Raw genomic sequence first — 13,545 nt, forward strand, 5'->3', positions numbered from 1 at the left:
ATCTTCGGTTGCCCGGTCGTCAATCTGTTTGCATCCCCTTGCAAGCTCTGGGCTCCTTGGAGGAAGAGCAGGATAGAAATGTGAAAATAAATAAAAAAATAAACAACCAGTTACCACGGTTCTTCACCCAGTACTACTGTCACCAAGCAGAACAGGGGGATGCCCTCACAGCCCAGTGGCCCCCGGGCCTGCTATATGTATTTCCGCCATTGACCATCATTAAACAGGTTGTTCAGAATCTCCTCCTGGAAAAGGCAGAAATAATCCCAGTGGCCCATCACTACCATGGTTCTCTGATCTCAAAAGCATTTTCTGTTCATTTTCTGTGGCCACTTCCTCTCTGCACGACCTACTGTCACAGGGTCCCCTCCTCCATCCAGATTGGGAGTGGCTCTGACTCTTTGTATGGAAATTGAGTGCATGGTCTTAGTGCGGAATGGGTATTTCATTCAAACTCAGAATACAATTTTAACATCAAGGTGCTCTTCCAGCAACCAAATATACCAAGCTACCTGGGCTGCTTTTTCCTGTTGGGGGTGCAGAAAATGTTTATCTCCATTGGCCTCAGGAGTTCTGGAGGTTTTGTCTTTTTTACAGTTGAGGCTTGACATGGGTCTTTGTCCCAGTACCCTGAAGAGGCAGACCTCTGCCTTGACCTCCATGTTGGATATAACTGTGCAGGGATCCTCCACCCTTCCACCCCTACATCTGGCTTTTTCTCAGGGGAGCTACAAATTTAGCAGTCCTCACACCCTAGTTCACAGGTTCCCTTGTTGGGATCTCAACAAGGTTCTAAATGCTCTTACTCAGGCCCCCTTTGAACCTCTGCGGTCTATTCACTTGAAACTCCTGTACTTTGAAGTACTATTTCTGGTGGCAATTATCTTGGCACGGAGGGTATCAAAACTTGAGGCTCTGTCAGTCCACAAGGAGTTATGCATCTTTCAGGAGTTCAAGGTAGTACTGAAACCTGACCCTACCTTTTTGCCCAAAGTGAGTTCCTCTTTCCACAGATGTCAGGATATTGTTTTCCCCTCCTTTTCCCATTCCTTCTCACTCCAGAGAGAAGATCTGGCACATTCTAGACTTGCACAGAGTCCTTCGTATCTATATCAGGTGTACAATTCCTTTCCATCAATCCAATTCTTCTTGTGTGTCTTTTAATACATCCTCCCTGGGTTCTCAGGTCTCTAAAGCATCATAGGTCTAGTAGATTAAGGCAACCATTGCCCTTGCGTATGAGGACCTTCAACTCCCTTTTCCTTCTGGCATCACTTCCCACTCTAAAGGAAGTGCCTCCCCTTCGGCAGCTTCTTTGGCGAATGCGCCTCTAGCCGAGATTTGTAAAGCAGCTACTTGGGCCTCTATCTCACCTTTCATTAAACTCTAGAAGATCTCTTCCTTTCATGCTGCTCAAGTGGCCCTCGGTTGTACAGTCCTGCAGCAGGTCATATAGGCCATCTGCTTCCCACTCGATACATGCTGGCTTGGGCATGTCCCATGTTCTAGGATGACCTCTCCATACCTTGGGAAAAAGGAACATTGGGCTTAACATGAATGGTTCTTTTTCCAGGTATAGGGAGGTCATCCAGCCCTCCCGTGGATAGCCATTTTTTCGTGGGGTGTCAGTTTGGACAGAGGGTGCGACTCCCAGGGTATATTAGTTTCCTTGGTCTTCTGTTCTTCTTAACATTGTTTACTCTTCTATTGACATCTCCTTTTTTCAAGCTACCTTTCTGTGCAACAGTCTTGGAACTGATGTCCTGGAATTAAGCGCCACCGAGCTGCATACTAGTACTAGCCTTCCTTGAAATTTCACTGGATCCTGTCTTGAATGAGCATGTAGAGGCTGATAACCATGCATAATAACCATGCTTGAGGATGATCTTCCTATACCTGGAAAAAGAACGCTTCACGGTAAGTCCAATATTTTTCTCCTCCTGGAGAGATCCTGGAAATCCAATTATGTGATCTGCTCCTGGGCATGATAGAGGGCTTGAGGAAAGGGAACAGGGTCCCACCTGGGGGTGCCAGGTTCCTGGAACTCCAGGACTTCTCTGTAGGGCTGGCTGCTCTGGTACTGCTAGTTCTGATGGGTTGTCATCAGAGACAGGTTTATGGGCTGGGATGAACTTCTCTTCTTCCCCAGACCTGCTTGCTCTCAGGGTCACCATCAGGGTGAACCCTTATACCTTGTGATTGGAAGCCCAGGTGGACTGGAAGCCTTTGCCCAACTTCAGCTGTTATGCCAGCTGTATCCACGTGTGTCCCAGCCAGATCTAGCCATTTCTTAATCTGGTTAGACTTACCCACAGTTATCCATGTGATCATTTTATCTTGATTGGACTGTGTAATTATCTCTATGTGGGGCTGCCCTTGAAGAAACTTCAGCTGGTCTAGAATGAGAGTTCTGTCAAGGTTAATCTCTTGGCTCATATAATATTTGTTCCCTTGCAGCTGTGCTGGTTACCAGTCTAATTTTAGACACAATTCAAGGTGCTAGTATTGTCCTAAGTGGCTTGGGATTAAGGTGCCTCAAGATCCACCTGCTCCCACATGCATTGGCCGACCCTATAAGAGCATCAGGAAAGGCCCTCCTGCATATGCTGCCTCACTCTGAGGTCTGGCTGGTGATTATTCAGAAGAGGGCCTTTTCTGTAGTGATCTCCTCCCTCTGGAACTCGCTCCCATGTGGGATTTGGCTGGTATCCTCCCTTCTGAGGATTTGCCCCCTGGTGCAGATGTGGCACTTTAATTGAGCTTTCTCTCCATCCTGTTTGATTATTCCTTATTTTATCTTGTGCCAGTTATGATCAATGTTTTATTCTGCATTGTATTTGTAATTGTATATTTTATTATCTTAAGTACGTTTCATAGCATGACAAATCTGATAGGTTTTGATCAAAGATCACAATGAACTGAACTGAAACCTAATAGGTCTTTTAATTGCCCAGACAATATTTATTATTATTATTATTATTATTATTATTATTATTATTACATTTATATCCTGTTTTCTATTTTCAATAGCCATCTCTCTGTTTCTACCTGGCTTCTATTTTAATTTTAATCATATTGTCTTCCTTGAAAGCATATAGGTTGTGGAGAAAATGAGGAACAAGAGGAGATAAGCAAATAAAATTTTCCAAATTGGGAACAGAAATTCCTCTTTTAAAAATATAAAAAACTTTGAGCAGTTTAAAAGAAGTTTGTGGCAGGGAAATGCCATTGAAAGCCCAGAGTTCATAAAGATTATTTCTGAAATCACTGTTCTTTGTCTTAAAGTAGCAGAGCTGTATTGCTGTTTGCTTTCTCCCTGTGGATAATAGAATCCCTCCTATTGTTTAGTTTAACTGAAAATTTAGGATTGAAAGCTTTTTCTTCCAAAATTAAGGACAGGCCAGAAATGAGTGTGAGAATTTTAAAGAGCTTTGGAAGATATTAAATCTCTCACTGGAAAGCAAATGCTACAAGCAGTCATAACATAAACCTAAGGGCCAGGGAGAAGGAATAGTGATGCATTTATGACAAAGTCTTGCTGTGCTCTTCAGTTCCAATGATAGCATATATGCAAAACTAACTTAAAACACACACACACACACAAACACACACCTGATCACAAGCAGGTAGCCTGTTTGTTATGGCCAAGGTCGTCTTTATGGCTTCTGTGCAGGCATACTGATGCAAAGCCACAACTGGAATCTTAGAGCTTAACCTTAAACCTTTGGCACAAGCCATTCTCCTGTCCAGCCAATAGCACATACCTAAGTAGGCATGGCTTGTGCCTCCCTTTTCATTTCCTGAGACTGTTACAATGGCTAGTAGATCATAGAAGTCAACACAGCACAGAGGAAGGAGGGTTGTGTGGGCACAGATGAGCCCTCAAACATCAGTTGCAGGTAAGAAATTTACTTTGTAAGTTATGTTGCATCTTACTGGGAAAAAAACCACACACACACCCTTTTTTTCTTTGTAGTCTCTGTGTAGGCATACCTGTGGGAGAGTGACAAGCTGTTTTACCTAGAGGTGGGTACAGCTGGTCTATGTAAAAAGAGGGAAGTATTGCTCTTCCAAAAGTGAAGACAACTGAGCACATGTGAACCAGTGAGCACATTTCAAGACTGATTGTCCAAACATAGTGTTTTATAAAAGTTGGGGGCTGAGACCAGGTGGATGCCTGGCAATGGTCCAGAATTGAAGCATACCTTTAAAACTCTGTGGACATGGCAATAGCTATGGTTGAATGTGGCTATTCAGGTATGTACTGGGTACTCTGCAAACTGATATGTGAGGGTTACTGCTGAGAATATCCAGGAGGAGATGTGTTGAGACAAACCTGTAGGCCCTTATGGGGTGCAGAATAGCAAACAAGTAGAAAAGATTTGTGGAAGATTGCTACTCTGTAGACTTTCAAAAAGTACAATGCATGCTCTTCTTCAGAGGAAGAAGAAAGGAAGAAAACAGGACAATGTCCTGAGACATACTGAAATCTTAGAGAGTCTTTGGCTGGAATGTTAATCTCAGAGCAAAACAATACTTTATTCTCATGGAAGAGTAAGTATCGGGCATCAGAATGGGGGACACAGAGTTTTTCTACCATCGAGATGATGCAATATCCAGAAGAAAAGCCACCTAGATAGAAAGAAGTCTGATGTCACAGGAGCAAAGATTCAAAGGACTAAGACATTAGTTCATAGAGAACCAAGGTTAAGTTCAAGGGAGGAACATTTTACTGGGGAAAAATGGTGAGAACAACCCTTTGAGGATGTATTTTGACAAGTGGGGGAGGAGAATATCCTTTCCAGTAGTCGTTCACAGAAGGCCAAAATGGTGGAAATACAAACTCTGAAATATGACATGTGAAGCCCTGATTCTTGCCATGAAAAAAAAGTGGAGGATGATATCCAGAGGGGCAACCTCAAGAGCGAGACCTTGGCCCCAAGCAAAAGTTATGAATCTCAAACTCTTGATGGCATAGGAACACAGCATGTGGAGGACTTGTGTAATCCAAGGATAACCCTCTACAATTCAAGGATAATCCTCTGTAGATTAGGTAGCAGGATAGTTTCAGTCGTATTCACCATGTGATTGGTTGAAGGGTAGGCATATTTGGATAGAAGATGAGCCAGTTCCAGTAGGTGGGATACTGCTGGAAACAGGATGTGTTTGCCCTTTGAAATGGAGTATGGTTGCAAACCATGTTTGGCAGGGCTAATACAGAGCTAGAGGACTGCAGCAGCCCTGAGAGACGCTTGTGGAATGAAGGCAGGGTGTATGTGTGCCTAGAAATTGACATCCCTTTCCCAAGAGAAAGGGTGCCTAAGGTCACTCTGCTGCCAAAGAGAGGGCATTGTGTTGTGCCACTGAAATGTTCACTTGTCAGGGTGTCTCATCGATCGAATATAGAATAGAAAATTAGTGGGTTTCCCATCCACACGTGAGAGGTGGTTTAGGTGTCTGCTCATGGCATCTGGCAGGCTGCTGTATTGTCTCAGAATATGAATGGATGAAGGGCAGATGTAGCAATTGACAGACCATTTCCAAAACTGGAGAGAAAATGAGGAAGGAACTAAAACCTGTTCTGCCTTACTGATGGATAACAAAAATTTTGTGCGATGTCCATGACTACAGCTCCGTTTCACAGAAGAGAGTAGCAGTCTGGAACATTTTTGAGAATTTTTAGAAGTTCCAAGCTGTTTATATGAAGATGGAGTCTAGTGTGGGTCAAAGAAGTGAAGTACTCCATGAGCCTGAGTGGCCAGATTTGACTTTTTAAAAGCCAAATTCTGGCTTATGGCCTATTTGACCCACGAGTATACCCCTTAGGTTCTGGCAACCTTGGCAGGGCATCCATCCTTATTAGAACAGGTGGAGTTCGATGGGAAAAGGGAGCTCCCATGAGAAGGCTGTGATGGGAAGTCTACCAGCGAGAGAGTTTTGGATTTTAAATGTACATGAAGAATCCTGGATGAGAGTGTTCCTTCAAATCTAGGAAGCAATTCTTTTCTGCCCATATTGCTTCCACAAATTCAGCTGAGTTGTCTAGGGCTAGTATGTATCTCCTCCTCCTTGAATTTAAACTTGGAACCATTGGTCACTTGCTGTGATGTCTTTAACGACTTTTTTGTGGATAAAATCTCTCAGATTTGGGCTAAGCTGGATTCCACAGTGACTGCAGAGTCTACTGTCGAGGTGTCCAGGAACTCCTCTTATGGAATTAGATTGGATCATTTACAGTTTGTGACTCCTGAAGAAGTGGACAAACTGCTTTGGACTGTGTGTCCTACAACTTGTTCTCTTGAACCTTGCCCAACCTGGCTTATCACATCTGATAATCGTATTATCAGAGAGGGTCTGGTTAATATTATAAATGCTTCTCTGAGGGAGGGAAGAATGCCTCCTTGTTTTAAGGAGGCTATTATTAGATCACTTTTGAAGAAAGCTACGTTGGATCCCTCAGAGTTAGCTAATTACAGTCCTGTTTCTAATCTTCCATGGTTGGGCAAGGTGGTTGAATGCGTTGTGGCCTCTCAGCTCTAGGCAGTTTTGGATAATGCAGATTATCTAGACTCATTTCAGACTGGCTTTCGTGTGGGCTATGGAGTTGAGACTGTCTTGGCGGCCTGATGGATGCTTTCCAACTGGCTATCGACAGAGGGAGTGTGACTCAGCTGATCCTTTTGGATCTCTCTGTGGCTTTCGATACAACTGACCATGGTATTCTTCTGGTCCACCTGAGGGAGGTGGGATTGGGCGGCACTGTTTTACAGTGATTCCGCTTCTACCTCTCTGGCAGATTCCAGATGCTATCGCTTGGAGACTGTTGTTCCGCTAAGCGAGAACTGAAGTGTGGAGTCCCAGAAGGCTCCATACTGTCTCCAGTGCTTTTTAACATCTACATGAAACCACTGGGAGAGATCATGAGGAGGTTTGGTGCTGGGTGTTATCAATATGCTGATGACACCCAGATTTTCTTCTCCATTCTGACCTCACCAGGGCATATCTTCCCTAAATGCCTGCCTGGAGGCAGTAATGGGCTGTATGAGGGATAATAAACTAAAGTTGAATCCAAATAAGAATGACTGGGGGTGGGGAGGACCTGAGAGATGGTTTAGATCTGCCTGTTCTGGATGGGGTTATACTCCCCCTGAAAGATCAGGTATGAGGCTTGGGAGTGCTCCTGGACCCAAAGCTCTCCCTTGTTTCTTAGGTTGAGGTGGTGGCCAGGAGCGCTTTTTATCAGCTTCGGTTGATACATCAGCTACGACCATTTCTAGAGGCGAATGACTTTAAAACAGTGGTACATATGCTGGTAACCTCGAGGCTTGACTACTGTAATGTGCCCTACATGGGGCTGCCTTTGTACATAGTCCAGAAATTACAGTTGGTACAGAATGCGGCAGCCAGATTGGTCTCTGGGACAACACAAAGGGACCATATAACATTGGTTTTGAAAGAACTGCACTGGCTGCCAATATGTTTCTGGGTGAAGTACAAAGTGCTGGTTATTACCTAGATAGCCCTTAATGGTTTAGGTCCAGGCTATTTAAGAGAGTGCCTCCTTTGTCATAATCCCTGCAGCCTGTTAAGATCTTCTGGAGAGGTCCGGTTATGGTTGCCACCACCGGCTTGTTTGGTGACCCAGGACCAGACTTTCGCTGTGGCTGCCCCAGTGCTTTGGAATAAGCTTCCTGCTGAAATAAGAGCACCTCCTTCTCTGTTTGTTTTCAGGAAGAACCTCAAGACCCTTCTGTTCTCTCAGGCTTTTAAATAGAACTAATTTTAATAATTTTAAAAACGTGTTTTAATAATTTTATTCTATTTTTATTGTCATGTGTTTTAATTTATGACTTTTAAATATTTTAAATTTTGTACACCACCTAGAGATGTACATATCAGGTGGTATAAAAATATGGTAGATAAATAATAAATAAATATGCCTGGGGTACAAGGATAGTGGCTTGGGTTTAGGAAATATGGACTGTTTATTGACTAATGAATTGGAGCACTAGCAAAAGGACTGTTTGGTGAGACGATTGCTTTGTTAATACAGCTGTTGCCATTTTCTAGGTTTGAAGGGATGGGATGACAATCTGCCCCTCCTGGACCCATTGATCATGCAGTGGAATGGAGTTTTTGAATGTGCACTCTGGTGTCTGCCTTTGCAAGCAGTCATCTGTCTTTCGAAATAGTTCTTCCTCCTTGAACAGCATGCCATTGCTTCTGGATTGGCTCTTGGGAGCAAGGCCAGAGGAGCAGAGCCAGACATGATGTCTAAGTGCTGCGGTACTGCCTGTGACTTTCAGTTCACAATCTGCTGTATGGGAGGGATGTGTGCAGTTATATTACAAATTTAAAGTTTTTTGACTAGAAGATCAGAGCAGATACTCTTTGATCAGAGGAAAGAAAAATACATTGTTTTTCCTAATAAAAACTGTACTGCAGTCCTGTGCTTCTGTAGAACAGAATTTGTGGTGTCTTTATTTTCTTTCAGTTAAATGTTAGTAACATACAAAAAATGTTTGTGTAACATAGGGCAGTTCACTGTGAACATTTTTTTTTTTAAAGGACATGAGTCCTAAAAGGGTGGGTGAAATGAGAGGAAGTCAATTTTTTCCAGAACTGCAAAGCCCCATGTGTTTAGAACTGCTGATGAGTTAGAAAGCAGTTAGAGTTCAAAAGTCTGGGTAGGCTTTAGTGACTCTCCTAGGAATCTAAAGATGTACTGATATGATCAGAAATAAATGCAAAGACACTTCAGGTGCTGTTTTGTTTTTCTCCATATCCTTTTGGTGCTTTTCTCAGATGCAGTGAACCATGATATTATGTTAGACTAAAATGACTCTGTCCAAAATTGAGTGCTTCTGCCACTCACTTTCTAAGCCATTTCTGAAGAATTTTCATTGATTGACTTTTATGGACATTAATTGTGACTCGAGGTTTGGGCTGCATCTCATTTCTTCCTTTATTACAGATCATATTTGAAAAAGTAGGAGTCATTCTTAAAGAGCAAAGAATTAAAATAACACTAATTGTAAATGTTAACTGGGCAATTATTCCAGACTGCTGCGACTATTTTAGCACCTCAGTAATGTGTGCTAGATGGGTTTTATTACCGCATGAAAAAGGAAAGGGGCACGAAAGTGCTGAATTTTGTTAATGGGGTTTTGTACAAATGTTTCTCTTGCAATAGCCAAGGACAATATAATTAAGTCAGCTGTAATTCTAGCTTTGATTGAATTATATCAGCTTTAATGGACAGATTAGGGGAAAATGTTCATCCCTATTTTAAATCTGGCTGAGAAAGTAGCATTGTCCGTTAATTTTAAGCATATGCGACTGAGTAATACACTTGACAGATGCTAATTTCCTTAAGTTGTAAGCAGCAAATGATGCATGAATTAAAAAGAAACATACTTTTTGTGCTTGCTGGTATTCCTCTCAAATTGGATTTAAATAAACTTTCTTGATGTAACCACAAAGAAAGAAGGTAGCAATAATGAAATGTTTCATAACAATGGTTTAATACCAATCCATTCTTCTTTTATTCTCTTATTAAGGCTAATGGGTATGATTACATTAATGTGAGAACAAACACGAACATTTATATCTTTCACATTATTTTTCCTGCTGGGATTGGAACAATTAAAGACATGTAATAATAAAACATGACTCCTTAGGGTCTGGGTTCTTGATGGTCAGAATGCAGAGATTAGTCCCCTGATGCTTCAGCCCAGCCCCTCCAGTTAAATTTTATTTTTTCCAGTAATCATGGTCAGGAGTAATTATTTGCAGATTACCTTCACCACTTCTTACTTAGAATTTACCTCCTGTATTTGCATACAGCGGTATAGGCAATAATCCAGCTAAATTTAGGTCCTGGTTACTTGAAGGACCACCTGCTCCCAAGGTGCTCACCTTGCTCACCCAACAAGGTTATGGGGTGGGGGAAGGGGACTTTGCTCTGTGTGCTGACATTGAGAGAGGCTAAATTGTCATGCACACTGGACAGGGCCTTGTCAGTTGTTGCCCTCAGGCTCTAGAATGCTCCTGGTGAATGTCCGCTCTTTGACATCTGTGTGTGCTTTTAAAAAAACCTGCTACTAAAGATCTTTTTATTTGTTCAAGCTTTTACTCCTTAAGGGCTGCCATGTCTCTCAGCTTTCCTGTTTCTATTATCTTTTTTATGGTTGTTCTTTGGTGTGTTACCATTTTTGTTTAACTGATTTTAAGGTTTCATTTGTGATTTTTATTGAATTTTATTGTATTTTAACCTTTATACTGCTTTATGAAAGCTGGTATAAAAATTGAACAATACCTTTAAGGATGTTTAAATCCATTACTTTTAATGGAAAAATTAAGTATGTACTTCTGTCTTGTGTTGAAATGAATGGGACTTAAAAGTCCTTAACTCTGGCTAAGTTGTGTCAAAATAAATACCATTTACCTGCCTAGGCTTTCTGTGACATTAATAGAGGATATTGTGACAAAGCAGAGGTTATCAGTTTCCTGATGTTGGACAGTTCTCACAACTGACAGGCTCACAACTGACAGGCTTGCATATTCATGTGTTGTAATAATGCACATATGAATATGCATGTTCATGTCAACAGAGCTGTTTAATCTTAGCATTTTGGAAATGTGGCACATATGTTGACTTGGATTCAAAGAAGGAAGGAAAAAATGTATTTGTATTGTTCTGTGAACTCCTGTGTTAGAGTATGTCACATAATGAACAGGACAGACACAGGCTGTAGCTTTACATTCTAGTGAGCCACAGCAGGGTTTTGGAAAGGGCTTGTGCTTCAAGCTTGTGCAGGTGGAAGAATGTGTTTGAATTTGGGATTACTTTTCCCACATAACACACTTCTGCTAAGAGAGAAAGAGCCCCTCAATGTGGGAAAAGACTTTCCAGTAACAGAAGGCTGCATTGAACACCTGAGCCATTCATTTGTTTAGGCTGAATCCTGTTTCTTTCAGAGACTACATCTAGTTGTGTGGCTGGCGGCCACACGGGGACGGGCCGTCTTGGTTGCTGCTCCGATATTGTGGAATGCGCTCCCTACTCAAATACGATCTTCCCCATCATTGAAATTAAAAAAAAAAAAAACATTTGAAAACCCACCTCTTCACCCAAGCCTTTTCAGCTTTTTAAATTTTTAAGTTTTAATCTGTGTTTGGGTTTTAAATTGTTTAAATTGTTTTAGGTTTTGTGTATGTTATGTTAACCACCCAGAGATGAAAGTTTGGGGCTGTGTACAAATTTGACAGATAGTTAGCTTTCCTTATACTATGCCTGGTATTGCACAATCTAAAAATGCATCTTTCCAGCTATTTATTGTTTTATAAAGTACTTAGTGTGTGCTAGATAAGCCAGAAAAGAGTACAGCAAGTCTTCCCAAGGAGTTGCCAATCTTAAAAAAAGAAGAAAGAAAGAAACTTAATGGGAAGCAAGAATACACACATGTGTGCAAGTTGTCACAAATGGAGTGAATCACCCAGAACCACACGTTCCAATTCTGTACACAAGGAACCATTGGCAAAAACAATTGAAGTCAAATTGTAAACTAATTCTAGCATCATCCATCACTATTCAGTGTGTTGATTTCCGTGGGTTGGTAAGCTTGTCTTTTTGTCTAAGTACACACAATTGATCAGCCTACCATACCCACATGTGTGGGTATCATTAGGTTGTTTTAAAGTTCAGTTTAACCACCCCCTTGCACAGTGGAAATTTATTATTGGAAAGTGTAAGTACCTAACCTCTAGTTTTGCTGAATGATATGTTCAAAAGAGAAGAGGTCAGTTGGTTTATATCCTGCCAGGTCAGTCCAAATGGATCCACTTTCTGACTTGATCCACAATGGCTGATTTTTGCCAACCTTCATTTTGCAGTACACTGCATAGACTGATCCTGCAGACTACTAACTGTTGCATAAGGCTGTGTCCTGACAACTTCTTTCTTACTCTTCACAGGTAGGTACTTGCTGCCAAATGTGGTCACACAACAGTCATGGCAAACTGGAGAAACTTCCAATCTTGTCCGAATGCGCAGTCAAGCTCTTGGGCAGTCAGCTCCTTCTCTAACAGCTAGTTTGGTGAGTTATATTGTCAAATTTATGTTTATTCAAAAAACTAAAGTTAATATAACATTATGGCTAGGAGCTTATTTGCACAAGAGTCAAATAATCCAAAATTGTTTCCAAAAGACACAATAATTCAGGGCCTTTCACATAACTGTTGTTGGTTACTGTATATAATGGCACTAAACATGTTCAATGTATCTGAATTATGCTTGCTGGGGGAGCTGTAATTTTGAATTGCCTTACTTGTTTCCTATAAAATCTCGGCTGGAAGCACACATTAGTGTAGTCTCTCCCCGCTGCCCCCATTTAAGTAGTCGGTGTAAGAAAAAGAGATGCATTTTTTATAATACACTCTATTCTAGTAGTGATGCTTTTTATAGGACATTCTATTCTTATGCTTTCATTGAGTGCCTATAACTGGTTCACGTAAGGAATGTGGTTCTGTGATTTTAGATTTGGTGTGTTAATGAGCAAGAGTGAACTAGATTGTGGATCCCCGCTCCACCCCCGCACTTTGGTTTATAGGAATTCTGGTTCAGGATTTGGTACAACTTAAAGTTTGAGGGATATTCAACATGGATTCAGCCTGTGTGGTACCATCAAATTCTGGCAATGTGTGGAAATACAGAATAGCTAGTTAAGAGAGACCTCTTCAGCTGTAATAAGGCCTGATTTTAGAGAAGCTTCCAAGTCAGACTTGCTCTCTGGTTTGAATAGCAAGGGAACTCCACTGCTCTTCTAGTTCATGCTCCTTGTCACAGATCTGCATTTCCATCTCTACCTTGTCTTTCTTGTTCTCACTCCCAGCTCTTTCCTCACCTACATGACCTGGTAGGAACTGGCTTGAAGATGTGTCAGTTTGTACATCTCAATTTGATTTTGCATTGTGATATGCATACTTAAAATGGATTCCAACTGTTGCTGTCACATACAAATCTTTTTGGTAGTGAATTTCACTCTCACGTCCTTTAAAAAAAAAAAAAAAAAAAAGCTTGGAGGTTGAGCTATGTAAGACCTTGAAGTGCACAATTACAAAACCAAGTAATTCTAATTGATTGAAACAGTCAAGAAAGACAACAACAAAAGCTTCCAAACTCTTCATTGAAAAATATTTTTTAAAATCCAGAGCTACGTTTTAGTTTTGGAAACATGGGAGTGAAGAGCTGCATATTTTAAACTTCACAGGCCCTGTCCTACGTGCACGACAATTTAGCCTCACTGCAATCAGTTAGAAATACACATGTTACTTGTTGGATGTCTCTATGTCCGTGTTCATTATAGATTTTATAAAATGTGTTCAGCTAAGATTGTGTGCAGAGCGGCAGTTTGGGAGAAGTATGGTCTCTTCAGGATTCTCTTGCCACTTGACATGAGTGTACTAGTTGCTTACCTTATCATTTTCTGGTTTGAGTCAAGTGTAACACCCATCTCATCTGTTCCTCTGAATATGGAGATAGGC

General features: G+C 41.4%; 1 protein-coding gene across 9 annotated transcripts in view; it reads left to right on the forward strand.

Annotated features, from left to right (window-relative positions):
• The window catches only part of MAST4 (microtubule associated serine/threonine kinase family member 4), a 443,961-nt gene that overhangs the window by 80,448 nt on the left and 349,968 nt on the right, over positions 1-13,545 (forward strand). For 8 of the 9 annotated variants that reach the window (XM_053288780.1, XM_053288778.1, XM_053288779.1 and 5 more), the window contains exon 3: positions 11,977-12,098. In XM_053288780.1, the coding sequence (XP_053144755.1) occupies positions 11,977-12,098 (122 nt within the window). Of the gene's footprint in view, positions 1-11,976; positions 12,099-13,545 lie in introns of those variants that run through there. The other variant, XM_053288786.1, reaches the window with a different exon arrangement.

The sequence above is a fragment of the Hemicordylus capensis genome, chromosome 2 (genome assembly GCF_027244095.1).
Source record: "Hemicordylus capensis ecotype Gifberg chromosome 2, rHemCap1.1.pri, whole genome shotgun sequence".
NCBI lineage: Eukaryota > Metazoa > Chordata > Lepidosauria > Squamata > Cordylidae > Hemicordylus > Hemicordylus capensis.